The following is a 25416-nucleotide window of genomic DNA, read 5'->3' as shown; positions in this document are numbered from 1 at the left end:
CCAAGGTGACAGGGGGGTTCATGTCGTGGCGATGTTACCAAAGAGTGTAACCCATCTTGCTACAACACTCTTTTACTCGCTGGCTTTTAAGAACCGAGTGGCCACATCAGAAAGGCCTAAAGCCGCCAGACGTGGTCTCCAGCTGGAATGGCTGTTTTTCTACCAAAGCAGACTTCAGAAGGCTTCCCAAGGGGCTCAGGGGTAAAGGATCCGCTACAGTGCAGAAGACACAAGAGACAAGAGTTCAATCCCTGGTCGGGAAGATCCCCTGGAGGAGGGCATGGCATCCCGCTCCAGGATACTTGCCTGGAGAATCCCACGGACAGTCCTCTGGGGGGCTGTAGTCCTCGCGGGACTGGCGGGTCGCAAAGAGTCGGACACAACTGAACAACTAAATAATAATATTTCAAAAAAGAGAACACACTAGGGATAATGAAGTTCGTTTCAGGATGATAAATTGGTTAATTAATAAAGAGACCATAACATTCAAGCCCCTAATAAAAGAGCTACGCAGGACATGGGGCAAACACTGACAGAACTCCAAGAAGAAACAGATGTACAATTACAGTTGATTTCAACACCCCTCTCTCGGTAAGGGACAGGATGAGAAGACAGGAAATCAGTAAGGATACTGACTTGAACCACAGTATCAACCATGACAGGAAACCTCAACAGAACCAGGGAAGGTGTTCCTTTCAAGTGTGCACGGAACACTCACAAAGACCACATTCTGGACCATGAAACAAATCTCGATGAAACGATCCAAGTCGTACACAGTGTATCCTCTGCCCACATGGAATTCAATGAGAAATCAACCACAGGAAGATATTTGGAAAACCCCCAAATACATGGAAAGAGAATGACACAATTCTAAATAACTGTGGGTCAAAAAAGAAAAGGGAAATGAGACGGTTTATTTCACAATGAATGAAAATGCAAACACGCACGTTAGAAGTTACGGGATGCCGTGGAAATAGTGCACGGGGAAACACGTACAACACTAAACGCCTACAGCACAGAAGATGACGGGCTCAAATCAATACGAATCAAAGCCCTCCACGTCCACCGGAAGAAAAGGGAAACTGAAGAGCAAATTAAACCCAGGTGAGCGGACAGAGGGAACCCACATGAACCAGTGCCGAGGTCAGTGCAACAGGGAACAGGAAAACGACAGAGAGAGCTGCCGGGACCAAAAGCTGGCGCTTTGAGGGGATCGATAAAATTAATACCCCTCTTGCCAGAAGATCAGAGGAAAAAAACTAGGATGCAAGTCACTAATCTCAGAAGTGAAAGAGGTAACACTGTCACAGATGCTACAGATTTTTTTTTTTTTAATGATAAGGGGTTATTATGAACAATTTTATGCCTGGGAATTCAAAGACTTAGATTAAACAGACAAATTCCTTGAAAGACACAAGCTCTCTTGAGAAGAGACACCCTGAATATTCCACGACAATTAAGGAAACTGAATTTGCAATTAAAAGACTCCTAAGGCTACAAGCAATAAATGCTGGAGAGGGTGTGGAGAAAAGGGAACCCTCTTACACTATTGGTGGGAATGCAAACTAGTACAGCCACTATGGAGAACAGTGTGGGATTCCTTAAAAAATTGCAAATAGAGCTGCCTTATGACCCAGCAATCCCACTGCTGTGCATACAGACCGAGGAAACCAGAACTGAAAGAGACACGTGTACCCCAATGTTCATCACAGCACTGTTTATAATAGCCAGGACATGGAAACAACCTAGATGTCCATCAGTAGATGAATGGATAAGAAAGCTGTGGTACATATACACAATGGAGTATTACTCAGCCATTAAAAAGAATACATTTGAATCAGTTCTAATGAGGTGGATGAAACTGGAGCCTATTATACAGAGTGAAGTAAGCCAGAAAGAAAAACACCAATACAGTATACTAATACATATATGTCGAATTTAGAAAGATGGTAACGATAACCCTGTATGCGAGACAGCAAAAGAGACACAGATGTTTAGAACGGACTTTTGGAGTCTGTGGGAGAGGGAAAGGGTGGGATGATTTGGGAGAATGGCATTGAAACATGTATACTATCATGTAAGAAACGAATTGCCAGTCTATGTTTGATACAGGATACAGGATGCTTGGGGCTGGTGCACGGGGATGATCCAGAGAAATGATATGGGGTTGGGAGGTGGGTTCAGGATTGAGAACTCATGTACACCCATGGCTGATTCATGTCAATGTATGGCAAAACCAATACAGTACTGTAAAGCAAAATGAAGTAAAAATAAAAATTTAAAAAAAAAAAAAAAAGACTCCTGAGGAAAACACTCCAGACCCAGAGGGGCTCCACTGGTGCATTCTACCAGATCTTAAAGACACCTCTATGAAACGCTCCCAGAAAGCGGACAAGCGGGCACGCTCCCCACCTCCACGGGGTGCTGAGGCAGGCGGGGCGGTGGACGCCGGGCCCCTCACCTGTGTTTGTGGCGAGGATTACATTGGCTGCCGCCAGGCTCTCCAGCATGGCTGCCTCCTCCCTGTCCTTCAGCTCCTTCCTCAGCAGCTTGATTTCATCTCGAAAATTACTCTTCTCTCTCTTATCCTGGGTCTTTCTGTTTTTCGCCTACAAAGAAAAGGAAAGATAATAATTCTGACTCGACTTTGTTTTTAGCTCTTTTTAATTCACAAAGCACTTTTACTTATCATCAATTGGGCCGCTTCCCTAAGGTCCTTTGAAGGTGATAGAAAGTCAAAAGTCTTGGGACTTGCCTAGTGGTCCAGGGGCCAGGGCTCTGCGTGCCCAGAACAGCAGGTCTGGCTTCAGTCCCTGGTGGGGGAACTAGGGTCCACATGTCACAGCTAAAGATCCTGTACCTCAGCTAAGACCCAGTGCAGCCAAATACATAAATACTTTATATATATACATATATATATATATATATTTTTTTTTTTTTTAAGTCTTTCTTGAAAGAGCAACAGATCCACGTAGGTGATGCCCTGACTGGCCTCAGGGCCCTCAAGGCCACTGTCAGCTGTGCAGGGAGAGGCTGGGGAGAGTGTGGGGCCCCAGAGAGCAGTAAACTCAGCCCGGGGAGCCGGCCCTGCCCCACAGTCATCAGCAGCGCTCCCGGGGAAGAAACGGTGCCTGCTGCTGCAGCACTGGGCCCGGCGGTCTAGGGAGGCGGAGCTCCTCTCAGCATTCCACACTCGTCGGGAGAGGAAAACATTTGCTCCAGCCCCTAAATGTTCACCTAGACCTTGACTTACTTCCAGATGCAAAAGACACATAACCCCTTCCTTATTTGTGGTTTCTACTTGGAAAGGTATTTCGGTAGGAGCAATAAGCGGGACGCCTGCCTTACAGAGAAGAGAACCCTCAAAGCACAGATTTGAAAACAAGGGGGACTTCCGTGGCCGTCCAGCGGATAAGACTGTGCTCACTCCCAGGGCAGGGGGCACGGGTTTGATCCCTGGTTGGGGAACTAAGATCCCACAGGCCCTGCAGCTCAGCCAAAAAATTAAAAAATAATCAGGAACAAGACAATGAAGCCATGCACACGCGCGGTGGCATGAATCACGTCGGTGCAGCCCTCCAGCGTCTTCAGCCTTGAGTGAGCCTTCGAATGTCCTGTCTGCCCCTGGAGTCCCCACTCCCCTGCGGGCCTCGGGGAAGGCCGAGTCTCCACACCAGCCCTGCGAGGCCCGGACACAAGGAGGTGGGCTGGTGGTGAGCAAAGGGCAGACGTGCAACTGAGGGAATCGGGGTGTGGGGGGATGTGTAAACTAGAGAACCAAAGAGCTTGAAAGTTCTAGAAACTGCACTTCCCCCTGACCTATCAGCTACCGAGTTCCTTCTCACGAGGATTACATTCCACTTTGTGTTTCTCTTTCTGGCTGAGCTGGGTCTCCGTTGCTGTGCGCGGGCTTTTCACCGTGGTGGCTTCTCTCGCTGGGGAGCTCAAGGGCTCAGCCCCGGGCTCGAGAACACGGGGTCAACAGCTGTGCTGCCCACGGCCTGATGCTCCGCGGCAAGCGGGGTCTTCCCGGGTCAGGGGTCGAGCCTGCGTCCGCTGCACTGGCAGGTGGATCCCTCACCACTGCACCAGCAGGGAAGCCCCGACATCGTGTTTTATGTTAATGGACTGAAAAATTAGGGAGGACGCGTATTTTCTGAGTTTTTACTTTTGGCCTGCTTTTTTTTCCTTGCCATCATTATCCAGCCAACATGCCAGACACAGGGAGCCCTTAAGAGCAATGTTTCCTGCAAGACAACTGCTTGCCTCTTCATGAAACCGCCCTGAAGACAGTGAGTCCCCATTCAGTGCTGAGCACAGGTCTCCAGCAGACATGGGCAGGCCCAATGTTTCAGCCCAGTCTGTGACTCGGCGAAGGCCAGAGAAACGCTGGAGGATGCCACCTGCTCCTGGCAAAGACTGCAGACCAGAGAGCCACACGAGGGGCAGACATGGCAGAGAGCTACTCACCCAGGCCTGGTCGATGTCCCTCCTGATGTCGGCCACGATCCGGGCGCCGTCGCTGCGTGCCAAGACCGCGTCCAGTGAGTGCTGCTGGATGGAGTCCAGGAGGCGGGCTGGGTGGCCGAGGCGGAGAATCCTCTGCTTCCACTGGGCCAGCCGCTCCACCAAGTTGTCCACAGCAACGTTAGAGGGCGCACAGCACAGAACCTGGAGGGCACAGCTCAAGCTCGGCTTGGGGGTTTCTAAACAAAATCACCTAAGTTTACATTAGAACAAGTGGGAAGTCCTGAAGTTAAAGAGAGGAGGGTGGAGCGTGTACAGCTGGTGATGTTATGGAGTAAACGTCTAGCTGTGAGGACTGGTGCAGACGGCCTGATGGTCACGCTACTGCACACGGCATCTGGGTTCTAGACCTCAGGTTGAAAGAACCTACAGGGCTCCCAAGACCAGAAAGGCTGACTGGCAACCAGAAGGAAAAGGCCTCGACGTGTCCTGGGATGGTCAGGGCCAGGACACCTATCTCTCTGAGGACTGAAGGAGCAAACGCTGCAAAGGCTTAGATGGGTGCCTGGTTCATAAGGACCCAGGGAACGTCGACCTACAGATCTTGACTGTTACTGCTCCAGTTCTTATCCTTATCCAACACTTACGACCCAGAAAGGTAACAACCGCTTCACATGCTCAGAATCCACGATAACTCGTGTTGAGGGTAAAAGAGCCTCTCTCAACCATTAACAGTCTAAGTGAACGGTAACACACACCATCCCATCCCACATCTCAGGAACCGGGAAACGGGACCCTTGAATTAACCAAAAGAGGTCTGTCTCCTGTGACTGGCTGCAGGGCCTTCTCCTGAAGAGCACAGACGGGCCGGGTCACCTGCCTGCCCAGCAGGGGCCTGAGCACACAGCACGGGTGCTGAGCGGGTGGCTCCTGGACTGTGGCTCGGCAGACAGTGCCCCAGGCCTCCCCAGTCCAGACCCACAGCCCCGAGAACAAGCCCACACCCCTGGCGCTGTCAGACACCAACAGGGGTGCAGCCTAGCGATAAGTCAGTAAACGCGTGGGAACGTTCCTACCCAAGGCCTGGAAACTGGGCTTGGGCCCTTCAGGGCCTGCAAGCACGGCAGACCTGAGTGACGGGTGTCTGCGGGGACGTGGTGCCCACGCCCACCTTTGAGCCCCGTTTCACAGCTTGAAGGATGATCTCCACCACAGTGGTGGTCTTCCCAGTTCCCGGGGGCCCGTGAATGATGGCGAGTTCCTTCTGGGACAGCGCGAACAGGACCGCTTCCTGCTGGGAGGCGTCCAGGGCGGGGTTGCAGAAGGTCAGCGGGGCTGTGGGACAAGCAACAGTGAGGCTCCGGCTCCCCGTGATCCGGTGCCGTTCCCTCAACCCCACCCCGATGGAAATACAGGATGTCATGAGACAGGGAGAGAGCTGGCCCTCCCCTGGGTCAGCAGACAACACGAAGTCAACCTGCTTGGTTTTCAGAAGTCTTCCCCTGGACAGGAATCCGCAGGTCCTGTGTGCAGGCTCCCTGGGGGACCGTCCCCAGCCGCTCACCACTGCCCCGGCCCACACAGCCTAGAGTGTTCACCACTTGTCCCTTTACTGACAAAGTCAGCCAACTCACGCTCCAGAAAAACAGATCCCTGGGAAGTAAATATCTCTTGGAACATATCTGTTCCCACCCTAGTGTTCCTTTTTACGTGGCCTTAAAACCACAAAAGCAAACAATGAAAAGAATCACTAGCAGATCCAGGATGGTATTTCCAATCTGAATTTTCCATAAGCGAGACTGACGATCTGCTTCGTAAGCTCTGTGCTCAGAGCCGGTGCCGCTGGGTCCAGCCCCGAGTCCGCAGCCTCCAGCCCACGCTGCCTACTGCGGAGCCGGCTGTGCTGGCTGACCGCACGGGCACAGGCGGCTGATGCGGACACGCGAGACAGACACTTACAGGCACCATGGGAACCTGTGAGCCAGAGCTCCTGCGTGCAGCCTGGCCGCCACGCGGTGCCCTTGCTGCCCTGGACGCCGGATACCCTCAGGGCACGCTGCGCAGCAAGGACGGCGCTCACCTCCTTCCCAGCTCAGAGCAGCCTCTCACTAACTGGCTGGCAGAAAGAAAATCTTCTTTGAGAAAACTGACAGGTTGTAATTGTGTATGTGTGGCTCTTGTTTGCTTGCCAAGTCGTGTCCCACTCTTTCACAACCCCACGGACTGTAGCCCTCCACGCTCTTCTGTCCATGGAACGCTCCAGGCGAGGACACTGGAGTGGGTTGCCATGCCCTCCTCCAGGGGACTTCCCGACCCAGGGACTGAGCCCACATCTCCTGCACTGGGAGGCAGGTGTGTCACCGCTGAGCCACCAGGGAGGCCCAGAAACAAAATCTCATTTGCATGTGCTCTCAGAGTTTGAGAAAGTATTGGGGTGGCCAAAAAGTTAGTGACATGTTACAGAAAAACGTGAACAACTTTTTTGGCCAACCCCATAGGAAGCAGCCCTGAGCGTACAGACAACACCGCCAGGGTGTCAGCGCAAGTGTGCCAGGAGAAGGGTGTGGGGTGGCCCTTGTGTTAGAACCCCTGAAGAGATGTTGCATAAACTGCCAAGTCCAGCGTCTGGAGAACCGTTCAGTGAAGGGCAGCTGCTTGATGAGGTAACAAACCCCTCAAAATGAGGTTTTCCCAGACACTGAAGGAGACAAGAGAGTGCACAGACCAACGTGAGTGAGAACAGTGGGTGTGGGGGGGGGGGCGGTGTGTGTGTAAGTGAAAGAGACACCCTGTTCTACATGGATGCGGAAAAACAGCTATCTGAATACACACACCCATCAGTGAGGCTAACTCTGCGTGACAAGTGTTTTAGTGATTTCCCTCCCCTTGTTTATTCCCAAACGTTCTGTGACTAACACATGTCACAATCTCTCCTCAATTTGAAGGACACAGAAAAAACAATCAGAGGTATTGAGGACTGAGATTCTTCAAACCATAAAAAACCACTATCAGGCATATAGCACTGGGTTGGCCAAAAGGTTTGTTCAGATGTTTCCGTAACATCCCACAGGTGTGGTGGAAACTAGCACCGTCTCCGCCGTTTCAGGGAACACGAGGGGCCCTGGTTGTAGCCGGCATCCAGGGGAGCAGGGCACATGCAGGAGCTCTGGCTCAGAGGCTCTCACACAAGCGTGTTTCAGTCCAATCTGTCCAGGTAGCACCCAGGGCCCATGGAGTCAGCGTGGTCACCTCTGCAGTGGACACCTCGGGAGACCGCGGATGTTCTGTTTTCCGTAACACCTTGTGTTGTTGCTATTGTTCAGCTGTTAAGTCGTGTCCGACTCCTTGCAACCTCATGCACTGCAGCACACCAGGCTCCTCTGCACTCCACTATCTCCTGAGTTTCCTCAAACTCACGTCCTTTGAGTCAGTGATGCCATCCAACCATCCTATCCTCTGTTGCCCCCTTCTCCTCTTGCCCTCAATTTTTCCAAGCATCACGGTCTTTTCCAATGAGTTGGATCTTTGCATCAGGTGACCAAAGTACTGGAGCTTCAGCTTTAGCATCAGTCCTTCCAATGGATATTCACAGTTAATTTCCTTTAGGATTGACTGGTTGGATCTCCTTTCAGTCCAAGGGACTCTCAAGGGTCTTCTCCAGCACCACAGTTTGAAAGCATCAATTCTCTGACACTCCGCTTTCTTTGTGATCCAACTCTCACATTCATACATGACTACTGGAAAACCATAGGTTTGACTAGATGGACCTTTGTTGGCAGAGTGATGTCTCTGCTTTATAAAACACTGTCTAGGTCTGACATAGCTTTTTGTCCAAGGAGCAAGAGTCTTTTAATTTTGTGGCTGCAGTCACCATCTGCAGTGATTTTGGAGCACCCCCCCCAGAAGAAGTCTGTCACTGTTTCCATTGTTTCCCCATCTATTTGCCATGAAGTGATGGGACTGGATGACATGATCTTCATTTTTTGAATGCTCAATTTTAAACCAGCTTTTTCACTCTCCTCTTTCACCTTCAGCAAGAGGCTCTATAGTTCCTCTTAACTTTTTGCCATTAAAGTGGTATCATCTGTATACCTGAGGTTCTTGATATTTCTCCCAGCAATCTTGATTTTAGCTGGTGATTCACCTAGTCCAGCATTTCGCATGATGTACTCTGCATATAAGTTAAATAAGCAGGGTGACAATATACAGCCTTGACGTACTCCTTTTCCAAATTTGAACCAGTCCGTTGCTCCATGTCCAGTTCTAACTGTAGCCTCTTGTCCTGCATACAGGTTTCTCAGGGGGCATGTAAGGTAGTCTGGTATTCCCATCTCTTTAAGAGTGGGAATTTTTATTACACAGCTTGTTGTGATCCACACAGTCAAAGGCTTTAGCATAGTCAATGAGGAATACCTTATGGAAAAACCCAAACGAACCTTTTGGCCAACCCAGTAAGATCGGACATCCTCTGTTCTCTCAGGTCACTGACACAGAAGAAATATCCTCCCACTTCAAAATAAAATATTCAGATACATTAGGAACAGCATTATTTAAAAACAACAACAATGGAATGAGCCACTTCTTTGACACTGTGTGCAGGTAACTGACTTGTTCAAGTCACACAAAGAAATTTATAAAGACACTAAGTTAGACTTCTCCCTGCACATTCGCAAACTCTTGTTAAAATCGCCCAAGATCACCCTGGTTGCGGTCACACCGGTCACGATACTACCCATAGTGACTTCAATCGGGAAAGGAAAATCAAAAGCTCTTACGCATCTCGCTGGGAGGACTGGGGTCTGATGTGCCAAAGAGGACCTCTATGAGCGAGGACGCAGGGCCAGAGTGATACTTCTTTAGGGAAATCAGAGCTCTGCCAAGGGACAGGGAAAACGAGGAGCTTAGTGACAACCAGGATCGACACGGCGCCTGAGGCCCCCGCAACACTGCCGCCCCTGCCCACCCACCTCCCACAGTGATAGTGCTTAGTCGTTCAGTCGTGTCCAACTTGTTATGGCCCCGTGGACTGGAGCCCCCCAGGCTCCTCTGTCCATGGGATTCTCCAGGCAAGAATACTGGAGTGGGCTGCCATTTCCTCCTCCAGAGGATCTTCCCAACTCAGGGATTGAACCCAGGCCTCCTGCATGGCCAGCAGATTCTTCACCATCTGAGCCACCAGGAAAGCCCACCATCTGTCTCAAGGGGCATGCAACCAACCCCAGACCCCAGGTGCTTGCCGTCTTCTCCAGTAGGAATGAGATACGTTCAGGGAAAATGGTACGTGTGATTTCCAAAGAAGGCAATGGCAACCCACTCCAGTGTTCTCGCCTGGAGAATCCCAGGGGCGGGGAGCCTGGTGGGCTGCCGTCTACGGGGTCGCACAGAGTCGGACACGCCTGAAGCGACCTAGCAGCGGCAGCAGCACGTGTGATTTCCAGTTACGTACACTTACTTTTTCAGTCGCTTGTACGTCACATCGTTGGCAAGCTTCAACAGTCTGTAGGAATGCTCTTGGTCCAAACTCAGCTGGGAATCGTGGGACTCATCAAAGGCCACGGTGACCGCTTTCTGGGTGATGCGGGTCAGGATCCCAGTGGCCAGCTGACCGCTTTCATCATACAGACCCACGATGTCACCTGCAGGAGCAAAGACCAGTTACATAAATGCTGAACAAAGTTAAACGAGAATTATTTCATTCAACAAACGCCAGCACATTTCAACCACTGTAACTGTTACTCTCATTAGAAATGAAGTCGGTAGCAGCAAAAAAGAAGCTTCTAACTCACATTACATAATTAAATTCACTTGCACAGAATGAACTGCTTAACACAAACATGACAGTCAGTGAAATATTTAAAGTCTTCCTCTGCGCCTGGCACTGTTCTGGGCGCTGGTCTGTATCAGGAATAAATCACAGTCCCTGCCCTCACTTTGGGAGGAGGGGAGCAAACCGAACCACCTGGCGGGGTTGGCGCCAAGGGCGTCAGTGAGAAGGGCCGTGAGCACAGGGTCACTGCAGGGCATGTGGGGCGGGCCGCTCTGCGGGGAGACAGGTAAGCAGGGCGGGCCCCGAACAGGGTGGCCACAGGAGCTCACCTGGGGGCGGGCACTCCAGGTGGACAGTGACCACTGCTGAAGGAGGGAAGGGGCTGCTGCCACTCAGCTGGGCTTCCCGCCCCTGTGACAGCTCTGGTGACTCACCCTCCACCAGGCAAGTCTGAGGGGCATGGGGCACTCGACCCACACTCAAGCGAATCAGGGCTTCACAAGCCCCTCGGGGGTGAGCCTAGGGCCAATCGGAGCCTGAGACTTTTGCCCGGGCAAGCTGGAAGGAGGCCCTCACCCTTCCCCCTAGACCAGAAACCAGGGCAGATGGACAGGCTGGAGCTGCCACCCCATGGGGCCTGAGAAGGAGCCAACCCAGGAGAGGGCGGAGCCAAGACGCAGAGAGGAGCCAGGCCCAGGCGACCCCTCTGTGCCCAGGGCCACCTTCCGGCGATCGCAGCCCACACGCCCCTTCCTGCCCAAGCCCGCCAGGCCCAGGCCCAGGCGACCCCTCTGTGCCCAGGGCCACTTGCCAGTGATCGCAGCCCACGTGCCCCTTCCTGCCCAAGCCCGCCAGGCTCACTGCTTCTGTCCCCTGAACACCAACAGTTCTGCCCGAACCAGAGTCCACGTGGAGATTCAGCCAGAGCCCCCCACGTACTCACACCCCATTTATTCTGAGTCAGAGTCCACACCACACATCAACCAGGCACCAGACGTGATTTTAGTTCTGACCTATTATCCTTCTAGGAAACGAGTTTCATCTGTACCTTGAATCTTTCCTGTCTCCCTCCCCAACTTTTAAAGACAAAGAGAAGGTGGCAGCAGTTCCCCTGCCTGGGCCCAAGGTCTGGTTCTGTGCATGGGGTGGGGGAGTCTCCATGGGGCTGAGTGCCGGGGGCTCCAACCTCACTGTGCCTTCCCCACCAGCTGCCCCGAGTGGGGCCCACATGGCAGAGTTCACATCTCTAAGCTACACAGCCTTAAAACTGCTCTTCAGAAGATGGAAACCTAACAACCAACCCCACCTATGTCTGATCGGGAGCTGTTGCAACACATCAGATTTCAGATCTGTGCCTTTCCACCTAAAGGACCACCTTCCTCCAACTTTCTGTTTATCAGTTATTCATCAACCTCGAAGGTCCTGCCCTCCACAGCACTTCCTAACTGAACATAATACATTTTGCCTTTGGTTTGCAGAGTTTACAAACACCCAGCAGGGACATTCGGTCCTGCCCACTTAATCCTGATGGTAAGGCCGAAAGCTCGACTGTCTTTAGAGGACAGGTGACTGACTCTTGGCCCCTCAGCAACACAGTGTGTAAGATCTGACTCCGACTATCAGCTTCCCCTCCTCCCATCTGTCTCCAAACGCAGCCAGGATTCCAACAAGCGGGGGGCAAGAGGCCAGAAAGTCAAAATATGAAACCAACAAACCCTGCCATCATCAAATCAGGGCTGAGAGACTTTTCCAGAGAACGCGGAGTGCTTGGCGGTGCTGCTGTCTCCGTTTCCAGGTCTGATTGAAAACGAGAGTCCCAGGTGTGAGGTTAAGAAGCTTCTTCGAACTGCCCCTTCTTTCCAACAGGGCTGCCATAAGCTTAGCCAAAGTGTTCTTAGTACAAGGAAGGTCTGGGACTACATAGCTATGTACAACGAACCATCTGGTCCAGAGCTATGGGGAGGGAAGGCGGCGGGAGGTTCGAGAGAGAGAGGACATATGTATACCTATGGCTGATTCATGCTGATGTATGGCAGAAAGCAACACAACATTAGAAAGTAATTACCCTCCAATTAAAAATAAAATTTAAATATATATATATACTGTGATATTATGGGGAAAAAAAAAAACAAAACAAGAAATGAGAGTCATGTGTAACCTTACATTTTCTAGTAGCTACATTTGTGTGTTGTTGTGTGTGTGAGCTCAGTCATGTCTGACTCTTTGCAACCCCATGGACTGTAGCCTGCCAGGCTCCTCTGTTCATGGGATTTCTCAGGCAAGAATACTAGAGTGGGTTGCCATTTTCTTCTCCAGGGAATCTTCCCAACCCAGGGATCGAACCCATGTCTCCTGCTTTGGCAGGCTGGTTCCTTACCACTAAGTCACCTGGGAAGCCACATTCAACAACCAAAAAGAAACAGCTAATTTTAATAGTAGTTTACTTAACCCAATATGTGAAAAATATTTTCATTTCAAAACATAATTGGTAGTCATAGAAATTACTCTTTTTTTTTTTAACAGTACTAAATCTTCAAAATCTCTTGTGCATTTTACATGAGCAGGAATCACCAGCCATATTTCAGGTGTTCAGCTGGTGTCTGCCTGTCTGGAGAGTGCTGATCTAACCTACCAGAAAGCCTCGTAACTGCTGGATTTCTAAGTGAGAGTTCTCCACTGCAAAGCTTTACTCCCCAGCTGGTCCTATGTGACCAGATCTTTACAGCCCACATCTGAAGACTGCAATATTCCACGCACACCCTTGTCGACAAGGTACAGACCGGAAGTAAAGCTGTTACTGGGAAGAACAGCCGCAGACACACATCTCCTGGGCTCGAGGGTAATGAGCAGCCGTCCGTACAGCCCGGTCCGCTGGCTGGATACCTGCAGCTTCAGCAAACAGACGCCTCGGTTCTGGAGTTCCTTCAGAGAGACATTTTCCTGCCAGGATCTGGGAAACACCCAATGTTGAGACTTCAGTATTTATATTTTACCAGTTTTTACTTCCAAACATGCAGGAGGAACAGAGGAAGTCTATGCACGGGAAACTCCAAACCTGCCTCCTCTCAAACCTGTTCCTCCTACAGACCCCCATGCCCTCCTCACAGCGCCCGCACTCACCTTTGCCTTCTCTCCTGGGCCCTTTGAGTCACTGTCCCACCAGGGCCCCCCATTTGCACCCAGAATCCACCCCTGCACCCTCACTGCCAAGGGCCATCCTCTGCCCAAGAATATAAAATAAGAGGGACCCCTCTGGCCATTCAGCAGTGAAGACTGTGCTTCCAATTCAGGAGGCACAGGTTCAATCCCCAGTTGGGGAATTAAGATCCCACATGCAGCTCGTCACACGCACACACGCACACACACGCACACACGCACTATAACACAAGCTTCTTCCCCAGGCCCTTCTCAATCGGACCCCTGTGCATCTTTCCATGGGTGCTTACTCTGTACTACGGACGGTGCTGAGCCCTTGACTTTTAGATCACTGCATTCCCACCTCACTGGTTTGCTGTAAGGATGATCTCATTTTACAGACAAGATGACTAAGGTTGCAAAGTCACCCAGCCATAAATGGTGGGGCGCGGATCCCACTGAGGGCAACAGGACTCCCAACTCTCAACCATCATAATCAAAAACTTCTAAAGCAAATCCTCTCCACGTAGGCAGCACAGTGGTTGAGTACAAACTCTAGCATCAGCCCGCGTGACCCCAAATCCTGGTTCACCCTGTGTTACCTGGGGCAAGTGACTTAACTTCTCTGTCCCAGCCTGCTTAGACCTGAGATGAGAATCGGTTACCGCAGTAACCAATCTCGCAGAGCTGATGTGAGGTTTAAAGCGACTGATGCCTGTGGAGTGTTTTTACGCCCCTCAATAAATGTCAGCTCTCAGTTTCAGCCTTAGGGGTGAAAGCCCGACGTTTTCAGGGCTCCAGCTCTGGCTGCAGGGGTGCGCTGCCTTCCCACATCTTCTCCAGGAAACTCCTCCCCGCAAACTCTTTAACCCTTATTTTTCTGCAAGCTGTGCTCAGGCACCACCGCCTCCAGGAAGCCATCCGCCACTAAGGCTCCGCAGGGTCGGCGGTCCTGCTCCCACCCCTCCACAGCACTCGGCCTGCACACACAGCTCAGCACCTGTCAGGCTGGAAGCGGGCCGTTCGCGCCCCCACCGGGCCCTTCCGCTCACACCGGTCGCCCGGGGCCCATTATCAACGACTGCATCTCATTCGAGGCCCGGCAAGGAACAGGCGCAAACACTAACGGGGGGCCGAGGAGGGAAGAGGGCGGAGAACACGATGGGGATGGAAGTGGGGAGACAGGCTGGGCCCACGGGGCAAAGTTCAGAGGGGCACTTCAGGGGGAGAAGACCCTCCCAAGGGGGGGGTCCCCAAAACGGAACGGGCCGCCCCGGAGGGTGAAGAGGCTTCCATCCTTGGAGGCGGCCGAGCCCCCTTCACAGTCAGGAGGGCAAATCCCGGCCCTAAGCTTGTCAGGCCGAGCCCCTGGAGGCTTCATCTGTGTGGTCTCAGCTGGGAGAGGGGCGGACCCTGGGGGAGACGCCGGGCCGACACCGAGAGGCCCGGGCCGGCGGCCGTACCTGCGCTCCTCGACCTCCGCGTCTCGCTCGAGCTCCAGCAGCTCCAACTGCTTGGTCACGAAGCTCTCCACAGGTGTCGAGGCCATGGCCGCAGGCCGGCCCGGGCCCAGAGCCGCCGAGGTCCGGCTGCCGCGCGCGGCGCTGCTCCCGGCCGGACCCGGTGCGTCGACGCACCAGGCTCGCACCACTTCCGCTTCCGCTCTCGGCGGAGGCTGCGGGAAGATGGCGGCGGCCGTGGTAGCCTGGGCCCTGCCGGTCACCTTCGGGCGGCTGGCGTCTGCATGCAGCCGAAGCGTCCTGAGAGCGTCGGGACCCGGAGCCGGTAAGGCCCGCCCCGCGGGGTGAACGGAGGAAGCTGGGCACACGGGGCGCCCTGCCACGTGTGTCTGCGTCTGACCGGTGTTAATCGCTTTTTTTGATGGCGGTGATTACCGGTCGTGGAAACCCTAGGTTCAGACCCTGGTTCCTTTAGTTAATAGCTTAAATATTGATGATAGCTCTCCATCTTCCATATACGCTCCATTTAAGTTGGGGAGCAACCTGAGGCTCAGAATGGTTAGGTAACTTGTCCTTGGTCATACAGCGGGGAAGTGGGAGAGGACTGAATCAGACAGCTTGGTCCGGCTCCAAAGCCTATGCTTTAACCATCACTCCCCAGGCTGCAAGCCACCCTTTAAGCTTCCCTGTCCTCATCTGGAAAACGGTGGCGAATGCCCTTGCCCAGAGGTAACCAGTCCAGCAAAAGCTACACCTGTATTTTAGGCACTGAGTTGTCATGAAGCTCAGCAAGGTTTTGTTGGTCAAAAACACTATAAACCTCTCCTCAAAATGGTTGGAGTGTATATTTGTGTGAAGGAATGTTTGTGTATGTAGAGACGTTTTCCCTCGTTGAGGTATGATAATGATGTTGTGGTTATCTTTGTTTGTTTTTAAGATGCTTTATCTTTCGTAGAAGTTACCCTGACAATTCCTTAAAAATACACCACAGAGTTGGAGCAGAGACATTGTGAATGAGTCAGGCTTGGCTATGAGTTGATGACTGTTGAGTCTAGGAAGGGATACAGGAGGACTCCCTATTCTCTTGACTTTTGTGTGCTTATCATTTTCCATAATGAAACTTGGGTTTAAGCAGGCAGGGAAGTTTTTATAAAAAGCGGTGGGACTTACTTTGTTCTACCAACAGAGACCTACCTCTAGAATGCTGTGCTCAGTTCCCGCCCCCGCCACCCCCGTTTTCAGATAGAAACACAGGTGAAGTGAGCTGAGTAAAGAGAGGGTGACCAAAACGGTGAAGAGGCAGGATCTTGAAGAGTCAGTGAAGGAATCGGGACGGACACCGTCACAGTTCACAGGGACTGAAGGATGGTCCTGGGGGACAGGAGGGTGCACACTTGTTCCTGGTGGGGTCAGAGCTAAGCTAAGGCCATAGGCAGGAATGACAGGGAGGCAGATCAGGTGCAGAAAGTTTCTGAGCTTTCACCAGTGAGATGGCTCCCAGGCACGCTCAGTCTGTTGATTGTATCCGACTCTTTGTGACCCCATGGACTATAGCCCGCCAGGCTTCCCTATGGGAGTTTTCAGGCAAGAATACCATAGTGGCTTGCCATCTCCTCCTCGGGGAAATCTTCTTGACCCAGGGACCGAACCTGCATCTCCTGCACTGACAGGCAGATTCTTTACTACTGAGCCACCTGGCTTTCAAGAGAGGCCAATCGTGAGTTCCCAACTGTGGGGTATTCCGCAGGGGCTTCATTTGATGGCTTAGAAGAGATTTCATTCATTCATTCATTTGCCATTTATTGGGCATCCATTACAAGTCAGTCTGGTCCAGGATGGTGAATACATCAGTTAAATTCGTAAAACAAACCCCTGTTTTTACGGAGTTCACATTCTAACGGGGGGAGGCGTTTACAGAGAGATGAGCAATTTTATGCAGAAGCAAATTACATAGTATGTTTGAAGCCTAAGAAGAAGCAAATTACGTAGCAGGTCCAAAGCTGGTAAGTCTTATGGAGAAAAATAAAGCACGAGTTGGGAGGAAAGTGTTCAATTTTAAATAGGATGGTTGGGGGAGCCTTCTCTAGTGAGATGGTGTTTGAGTGGAGACCCAGAGGAAATAGGGGATTAACCTAGGGGGCCTCCTGGGGTTGGGGTTGTCCCGAGGACGAGCAGTCAAGGCATAGGCCATTGTACTTGGCATCTTCCAGGAATAACCAGGAGGCCCGAATGGCAGGTGTGCAGGGAACAAGGGGAAGCTCATGAGGCAAGGCCCAGAGAGATGGGGTCACACTACCAGCTGCCCACTGTGCTGGCCACTGTGAAGACTGCCTTTTTCTCAGAATGAAATGAGACACTCTTGGAGGGTTACCCTAAATAGTAACTTGACAAACTGTCCTATTTATATGCCATAAAGTTATATGCCATATAAAGAGTAACAAACTGTCCTCAGTTTGTTTTTCTGGTTTTGGGGGGATTTTTGCCCAACCCACATGGTATGTGGGATCTTAGTTCCCTGACCAGGTATCGAACCTGTGCCCCCTGCAGTGAAACATGAAGTCTTAACCTCTTGACCACCAGGGAAGTCCCCTGCCCTCTAGCTGCTGTGCAGAGAGAGAGGCAAGGGTGAGAGCAGGGTATCAGTTACAAGCCAGGCAGCTTGGCTGATTGAAGTGCTCAGAGCCTGGATGTCTCAAAAAGAGGCAGGGGATTTGCTGACAGGTTGGTAGCTGTGGGGTGTGAGAGAGAAAAGTCATAAATGACTGAAGCTTTTGGCCTGAGCAGCTGGAAGGGTGAAGTCGCCATCATGTGAGATGTGGAGGAGTGTGAGAGAAGCAGGTGGGAGGGGCAGATCAGGAGCCTTTGTTAGGTTCTGAGACAGGTGACGACCAGGTAATGTCAGCAGACAGGCCTGTTGTGTCTGAGTCCAGGCCGCAGGTATCCACTTGGGAGTCAGGGGTGTACAGATGACGCTGAAATCCATTCAAATAGATGTAATCCCAGAGGAAAGGCCATACATAAAGAAGAGGTAAGGACCAGGTTTTAGGGCAACCCACTCCAGCCTTCTTTCCTGGAGAATCCCATGGACAGAGGAGCCTGACGGGCTGCAGTCCACGGGGCCACAGAGTGGGACACGACTGAGCACAAAGACCCGGGTTTAGACCGCAAGCACACCGAGATGGTGGCGGGCAGGAAAAACCAGCTCAGGAGACCAGGAATTGGGAGCAGCTGCTAATGAGTGAGCTTTTAAAGAGTGAACTTCATGGCATATAAATTATAGCTCAGTTGAAAAACCAACAGTAGTTATTGAGAGATCTGCCCTCTGCTTCTAGCACCTAAGCATGGCGCATTTTGTCTCTGGGCCCTTCTCAGCAGGCTGTGGGTGCCTTTGTCCCTAGGTGTATTATTATCTGATGCTGTGTCCTGAGTTACCCTAAACCCAGCAGCTTAAGATAACGTGTACTGTGTCACCCATCGCTGAGGGTCAGGATGCAGGCAGCTGAGCTGGCTCCCCATCTCGTTAGATTCAAGTCAGGCTGTTTCAGGTTAAGAATCAGCAGGGCCGGCAGAAGCTGCTTCCTGGCTTCCCCAGACCGGGAAGCCTGGTGTGCAGCAGTCCATGGGGTTGCAGAGAGTCGGACATGACTGAGCCACTGACCTGAACTGGGAAGGTGGGATCCCAGGGGCCTCCCTGGGCCGCTCACAGCACAGTGGTCCTGCTGCAGCGAGGACGCCAGGCCGGCAGCTGCCCTCTGACCACCTCCTCTGGAGGGGCTGGCCTGTCACTCCTGCCGTACGCTCTTTGTCACTGAGAGCCACTCTCTTGGAGGGGGGAGCAGGGCTCAGGGCTCCGAGAGCCCCAGGAGGGGTGTCCTGGAGGCTGCTCCCACTCGGGTGCCAAACGGGCCTCAACTTGGGCACTTGGCGTCAAGGAATGAGTTAGCAGGTAGATGATTCGGTTTCAGGCCCTTCTCGATGGTGTGGTGAACGCCCCTTGATGCTTATGGTAGTAGCCAGTAGCTGTGAGTGAGTGATGGTCTTAGTTCTCTTTCTGGGCGCTTCTGTAGGTGTGTTGTGATGGTTTGAGTCGGGTGCCAGCCACACTAGCAGCAGCTGTGCATTGAGCATCATAAGGGGCAGTTTGTGTTTCGTCCTAGTAACCAAGTGTGTCTCTCTCGTTCCTCAGCTTCCCTGTGGTCCGCTTCTCAGAGGTTCAGTTCGCAGAGCGCTTCATCTCCACAAGGGTAATATCAAAATGTGGGTTTTGCTGACTCTCTTCCTTTCTTTTCTTCTGTAGTCAAAACTTCGAACATTTAGGTTTTAAGAATATATAAGTTTTAACTGTTTTGACAGTATTTTACTCAGACCCTTAACACATAGAAATACAGATGGAACCTCAAGAGTCCAAAGAGAAGGTGTTCTGGGCCAGGCATGGCTGTGTCTTTTTAAGGAAAAGTTTTTAACTCCTAATTGGGAAATTTCTAACCAGGAAGGTTGAATCACAGGACGGACTCTCTGGAGGGCCTTATGTAATTTGAAGGAGCATGTTTAGTGTTAAACTGTATATTTAGATTAAAAAAATAAATAAAAATATAAACTAAAAAAGGTAAATTTAACAAAATCACACTTGAGTAGGAATATACAGGGTCCTGTGCCAGCCCTTGCAGCCCGGGTCCAGGAACAGGGTCGTCCTTGGGCTTCAGTTCCTCTTCGAGAAATGGAAGCGGTATCAGGCTGCATCGCAATGGGTTTTCATGAGAGTCAAGTGAATTTCTGCATCCAGAGAGCTCGTTAGATGGACTTGCCAAGCGGGGGGAGGGAAGGAGGGGGGGATTGGGAGACTGGATTAGCAGTTACAAACCGTCACATCAGCATGAGGCCCCACGGTGTGACACGCAGCGTGGGTAGACGGCGAGGTCTCTCTGTGGCCCAGGGAGCCACATCAGTATCCTCTGATAGAGCACCAGCGAAAGAAATTGTACATATGCGTGTGTGACTGAGCCACTTTGCTATACAGCAGAAACTAACACCGTTATAAGTCAGCTGCACCTCGGTAAGTAAATGCCTTACAAAAGCGCTTCGGCGAGCGCCTGGCACTAGGAGGCTCTCAGTACAGCCGCCTGCACTCCTGCAGCGAGAGTCTCAGCAGCGGGGGGCCTGGGGCCTGCTGTTTCCCTGAAGGAGCAGTGGGCTCCCCAGGTGAGGCTGGAGGCAGAAACCCTGAGCGGGCACTTTCATGAGCCCGGCTGATTCCCCAGTGCTGCCCCAAGCAGTCACTGCTGCCCCGGCCCCCTTGCAGCATTGTCCCTCTTCCTGGCTGCTGCTGCTGGGCCCCCCGGGGTCCTGAGCCTCAGACACGATGCACAACTTTAAAGCACAGCCTAGTTTGGGGGCCCGTTGACTCCAACAGGGACGTCTGTTCAGCATACCTGCTGTGACTGTGCCGGGGGGCCTGGGCCTGTGCTGGAAGCAGCAGTTTCCCCAGTTGTCCAGGGTCTTCTGGCTGGTCAAAGAGTTCAGTTGACGTGAGACAGGTTAACAGGAGAAAATCAGACCCGAGTTTAATAACCTGCACACACGGGAGAGACCTGGGAGAAATGAGTCATGCGCCAGAACGGCTGAAGCCCTCTGCTGAAACAGCTCCTTCAGCTAAAAACGAAAGAGGATGCTGAGTGTAGGGGTCTGGGACTTCAGGAGGGGGAGAAGGCAGTCCACGTGGAGGTGGAAAAGCAAGTGTTTGGTGGACAAATGTTTGCGGGGCCTGCAGAGACCGCGGGACAGGAGCAGCCCCTATCCTCTGGTCCCGCGTGTTCCCGCATCCTTTCTGGGGAAGCTGTGTCAGGACAGGCCCGCCATCTCCAGGCAGCTGCGTGCAGACCCAGGCCTGCCTGCCTTCTGCCAGAGTTTTCTTCCGGAGTCTTGGGCCTTGACTGTTTTCAGCTTGAAGTAATCCACACGCCTAAGAGACACTTGGGGGGCAGAGTTTGCTCCCCCACGAATGTGGGGGCTGCTGCCCTGTCAGCCACTCGAGTGTCAGAGACATGCTGGACCCTTGTCCTTTCTGGTGTGCCGAGCACAGCCCTGGCTCACAGGTTTGGAACTGTCTTTTCACGTGTGTGTGACCTGCGTGCAAAAAAATACTTTTACAGATACGTTCCTAAAACCTCACTGAGTTCACCACCTTGGCCAGAAGTTGTGCTGCCAGACCCCGTGGAGGAGGCCAGACACCACGCAGGTGAGGGGGGCAGAAGCGAGGGGGAGGGGTGGCCTGGCCACGGAACAGGGCCTCCCGTTTCTAGGTACCCGAGACAGGCACAATGTGGGCGTTCCTGTTCACAGGATGCAGCAAGGCAGGAACGCTGAAGTTTACTTAGCACCAGGATTCAGAACCCTCGTTCACTTAGCAAAGCCTCCCAGGGCACCGGCTGAGTAGCAGGCCGCTGACACAGGTGGCGGCCGGGCTCCCCGCTGTTGGTAGAAACGTGGGTGTTCAGGGAAAGAGAACAAGGAGCACTCTCCTTGGTGGAAGCGGCCCCAGCGCAGGTGCCGGGAGGAGGGCAGCGTACCGGCCGTGCCCAGCGCTTGGAGGCAGGGAGGGTCCTCGGTTTCTAAAACCTGGAAATCCATAGCAACGCGTGGACTCTTCCTGGTTTTAGATATGGTTGAAGGCAGTGGTGGCAGAGCAGGGAGGAGCCCCCGGCACGCGCCCTGCCGCCAGTCCATGGATGCGCAGGGTCGCGCAGCTCTGGGGGGCGCAGGGCACATGGGCAGGGGCAGAGCTGTGACCCTGACCGTCCTTCCCCCTGCAGAGGTCGTGGAGAAGGTGAACAAGCTCATCACCAGGGGCCAGTATGGCAGGCTCTTCGCCGTGGTGCACTTCGCCAGCCACCAGTGGAAAGTCACCTCTGAAGACCTGATTCTAATTGAGAACAAGTTAGACGTTGCCTGCGGAGAGCGGATTCGGCTGGAGAAGGTGAGACCGTGGGTTTCTCAGTGTACCTGGGACTCGGTCCCTGCTCCCCAGGGTCGACTCTGGTGGAGAAGGCCAGCACCCTTCCTGGGACTGGGCAGGCTGGCTGGGCGGGCGCAGAGGAGCCTGGGGGTGAGGGGAGATGCCCCCGAGGGCGGCCCTTACTTGGCCCGACGGGGAGACACTCAGCACGTTTCCCCAAGGAGGAGTGTGTGTCTGTGGGTCTGTCTCCCACTCCCCTGGCGTGAGGTGCGGCGGCCGCTGCTGCCCTAAGCAGCAAGCGCTGGTTTCGAGCCATCTCCCTGGACCCCGGTCACACTCTGGCCTCTCGAACCACTCTGTGGTCTGTGCTGTTCTTAGCCATGGGTGAAGGCTTCCACTTAGGGTTCTGTTTGTTGTGTTCAGGGACCTGCTTGGCTTTTGCCTGTTCTGCTGTAGATAAAATATGAGATCTCCGCACCAGATCCTGTTTCTATGACATAGTTAACTATTGACATGATGTAATATGACAGATGGTTTTCTTTATAATTTGAAACTCCTCCTTTGCGACCACAGCTGCTTGGTGTATTTACACCCAGGGCAGCATCACGCTCCTCTTTCTCAGGTGGTCCGCCCACAGCCTGTGGTCTGAGCAGGACCACTTGACTCAGAGCTGAATGAGGGTGCTATGGGGACACCCGTGGTCAGCACAGCGCCTTCCCCGTGGGGCCTCTGGGGCTCCATCACAAGCTCACGGACAAGAGCATGTTTCCTTCTTACGTCTAAAATCGGACACTTCAGAACCATACCTGTAAGGGTTTCTTAAAAGACATTCTTTTGAAACATTTCACACTAACAAAAGCATAGGAAGCCCCACCCAGTAAAGAAGATTTTCATAATATAGGAAACCCAGCAATAGAGACCATGTCAGGCTGAGAGTGAGTGAAACAAGGTTCTCTGTCATTGCCTAACATACATAGTCCATGGATGTTGTTACAAAATAGGCTCTGTTTTTCTACGTTTAGGCTTAATGTGATCGAATTTTCTTCTGATCTGTAGAATTCCAGACAAGTCTCCCAGCGTCTAATAAGACGCCCTGCACTCGGGTCTCAGGGCTGTCTCCATCTGAGGCCAGCCCCGGCGGCACGGCTGCCCTCCTGCTGCCAGGGGCGGGCAGGGTTTTGCAGTCATTGAAAGAACACCCTTGCACCTAAATCTTCACAGAATCTGCAGGACTGTCAACGGCTTAAAGACCCCCACTGTCTGGTTTGTACATGTTTCCCTGGGTGTATATACTGCAGTGAGAAGGTTTAAGTCCGTTTCCGGAGGAGGTGATCTGCTGACTGGTCGTGGCACCAGGCCCCACGCCCCCCTGTGCCAGTCAGACGGGCCTGTGTCCCTAGGGAGACGGCGAGCCGCCTCCCTCTCCAGCCTGTCTCCGTCTCGCCTGTCCGGGCGACTCTGTTCTGTGGCTGTGTTATCTTTTGGTGACACACCTGTTTGGTTCCAGGTCCTGCTGGTTGGGGCTGATGACTTCACTCTCCTTGGCAGACCCCTGCTTGGGTAACATGCCCTCGAGGGCCGGGCGGGGGGGGGCGGGGGGGGCGGGGGCTCCGTCACACCCGGTCAGCCCCAAGCTCGACACGCGGACACTGTGGTTTGTGGGCATTTAGTGCCCCACGTGCAGAGCGTCCTGACCACATCTGGCCTGTTACTGCTTCGCTGCAGTTTGGCCCTTTCAGGACTGGCTGTGGGACGACCCTGTCCCTCACCGTGTAGTGTCGGCGGGGGCCGGGGGGGGACACTGATGAGCAGCAGAAAAGGAAGTTTTATTTTAGAAGTTCTCGTGTGTGAAGTGCCAGGAAAATGGAGAAATAAGAAGGTGCATCACTGCTCACTCTCCTGTCTTCTAGAAAGGATCTCGTCCGAGTAGAAGCCACGGTCATCGAAAAGACGGAATCGTGGCCGAGAGTCAACATGAGGTTTCAGAAAAGGAAAAACTACAAGAGGAAGAGAAGTAAGTTGGAGGAAGCTGCCATGCTCCCGTCCTCCGGGTATTGCCCCGAGTCCTGCCCTGGGCGAGTCGGACAGGCACCTGCCCTCTGAGGCGCCCGGAGACCAGCGAGGCCAGTGGGTGGGCGCGGCCCTGTCCCCACTCTGACCAGGGGTGGGAAGAGGCCGCCCACTGGAGGGTGCGGCCCTGGGAGGCACGGCTGGAAGCATCAGCGGCTGCTGAGACCCCCGCAGCAAGTCCGGAGTCCCCCCAGGAAATGGACATGCAGGCAGAGGACGCCCTGTCGGTGGGTGCTGCCTGGAGTGCAGGGAGTGCCCGCCTCCACCCAGGGGGCGATCTTAGAGCGTGAGGGTGAGACCGCCTCCTACAGCCCCGAGGTGGGCGGAGCTCATTCTTGTGCTGCCGGGCACACACGCATCCACACGGGTACACACGCATCCACACGGGTACACGCATGCTTGCACAATGGCTCGTTTCTACAGAGGAATGAGACCAGCAGAATCACAGCTACTTACATAGAATTTCCTTTGTGTTTCCACCTATTCACATGGGCGTTTATGGAGTGTTAGGCCGTACACGTGATCTGGAGATGGATTAGCGTGTACGGGAGGGAGTGTGTAGGTTACACGCAGACACTTCGCCATCTAGTGTGACGGCCTGGAGCATCCTTGGGTGCTGGAATCCTCAGGAGCCCACCCCCTGCAGATGTGCATCAGTCCAGTCCTCAGTCACAGGTGGCAAAACGCACTGGCAATGTAGCTTCAGCTTTCCTAGAGTCAGCTCATTAGGAAAGCTCTCCTCCAGCAGCCTCGGGTCATCAGATGCCACCACCCTCCCCTGCACCATGCCATGCGGGGGTCTCCAGGCACATGGAGGGGCGAGGCCAGGAGCCGCGGCAAGGGCTCCCGGGGTGTCACAGCCCCTGGTGCGTCTCACGGGGCTCGGGGAGTCAGTGGTGAGGCCTGTGGTGTGCGTGCCCAGGGACAAACCACGCAGGACCTCGCTGAGTCTGACCGCCGTGGGCTGAGCGGTCGGTGGCTGGTCTCACGGTAGCTCGTTCACAGCATCGAGGTCTACGCTGACGCCCCGGCCCTTTTCTCTCTCATAGTCATCGTGAACCCGCAGACTGTCCTCCGGATAAACACCATCGAGATTGCTCCCTGTCTGTGTTGATCGTCCAGCTGATATTTATAGAAATGTAAAAATAAATCTGTTTTCTGAAGAGACCAGGTTTCTATGTTTTGCTGTAGAAAACTCTGATACGAAAAGCTAAATCCTGTTGTGGGTGGTTCTAGACTGAGCGCCCTGACTGAGAGTTTATTCTTAGTAAGCAGCAGCCTCCCTGAGCCAGAGAGGCCAGGAATTCGGGAAGAATCACAAGCATGGCCCTCCTGGGGCTGGAGCTTGGACGCTTTTGTAAAGACAGGCTGGCGTTACCAGCCGCCCTCCCCCCGGCACTGCGGGGCCACGGGCGTGATGTGGGGCACAGCTAGGGCCCAGAGCTGACTGCAAGAAACACGATCTGGATTCCGCTTCTGGGCGAAATGAAACAAAGTGCCATCTCCTGGGTAATCCAATTACTGCTGCTAGTGGTTTGCTTTTCTCTGAAGCTGGGATTCAAACC

General features: G+C 53.0%; 2 protein-coding genes across 2 annotated transcripts in view; one reads left to right on the top strand and one right to left on the bottom strand.

The window, feature by feature from the left end:
• Window positions 1–14989, bottom strand: part of IGHMBP2 (immunoglobulin mu binding protein 2) — a 28292-nt gene extending 13303 nt beyond the window's left edge. The window contains exons 1-7 of the mRNA XM_018043276.1: window positions 14833–14989; window positions 13015–13184; window positions 9920–10103; window positions 9243–9340; window positions 5639–5802; window positions 4471–4671; window positions 2462–2609 (exon numbers count right to left, since the gene is read on the bottom strand). Coding sequence (XP_017898765.1) covers window positions 2462–2609; window positions 4471–4671; window positions 5639–5802; window positions 9243–9340; window positions 9920–10103; window positions 13015–13184; window positions 14833–14918 — 1051 coding nt within the window. The 5' untranslated portion in view covers window positions 14919–14989. The remainder of the gene's footprint in view (window positions 1–2461; window positions 2610–4470; window positions 4672–5638; window positions 5803–9242; window positions 9341–9919; window positions 10104–13014; window positions 13185–14832) is intronic.
• On the top strand, window positions 15025–25018 carry MRPL21 (mitochondrial ribosomal protein L21). Its single transcript, XM_005700038.3, has 7 exons — window positions 15025–15154; window positions 19016–19073; window positions 20979–21064; window positions 21639–21802; window positions 23289–23341; window positions 23692–23795; window positions 24901–25018. Exons 1-7 carry the CDS (start codon window positions 15055–15057, stop codon window positions 24963–24965), a joined length of 630 nt encoding a protein of 209 aa, XP_005700095.3. The 5' UTR covers window positions 15025–15054; the 3' UTR covers window positions 24966–25018.

The sequence above is a fragment of the Capra hircus genome, chromosome 29 (assembly GCF_001704415.2).
Source record: "Capra hircus breed San Clemente chromosome 29, ASM170441v1, whole genome shotgun sequence".
In the NCBI taxonomy this organism is placed as follows: domain Eukaryota; kingdom Metazoa; phylum Chordata; class Mammalia; order Artiodactyla; family Bovidae; genus Capra; species Capra hircus.
Note: the sequence above shows the minus strand (reverse complement) of the source record. Positions and strands in the feature narration are given on the sequence as shown.

Bases quoted from the DNA above. Each gene is read 5' to 3' on its own strand.
- MRPL21 (XM_005700038.3), top strand. From the start codon at position 15,055: ATGGCGGCGGCCGTGGTAGCCTGGGCCCTGCCGGTCACCTTCGGGCGG. The intron at 21,065-21,638 runs GTGAGGGGGGCA...TTCCCCCTGCAG, and splicing joins GGAGGCCAGACACCACGCAG to AGGTCGTGGAGAAGGTGAAC. The intron at 21,803-23,288 runs GTGAGACCGTGG...GTTTGGTTCCAG, and splicing joins AGCGGATTCGGCTGGAGAAG to GTCCTGCTGGTTGGGGCTGA.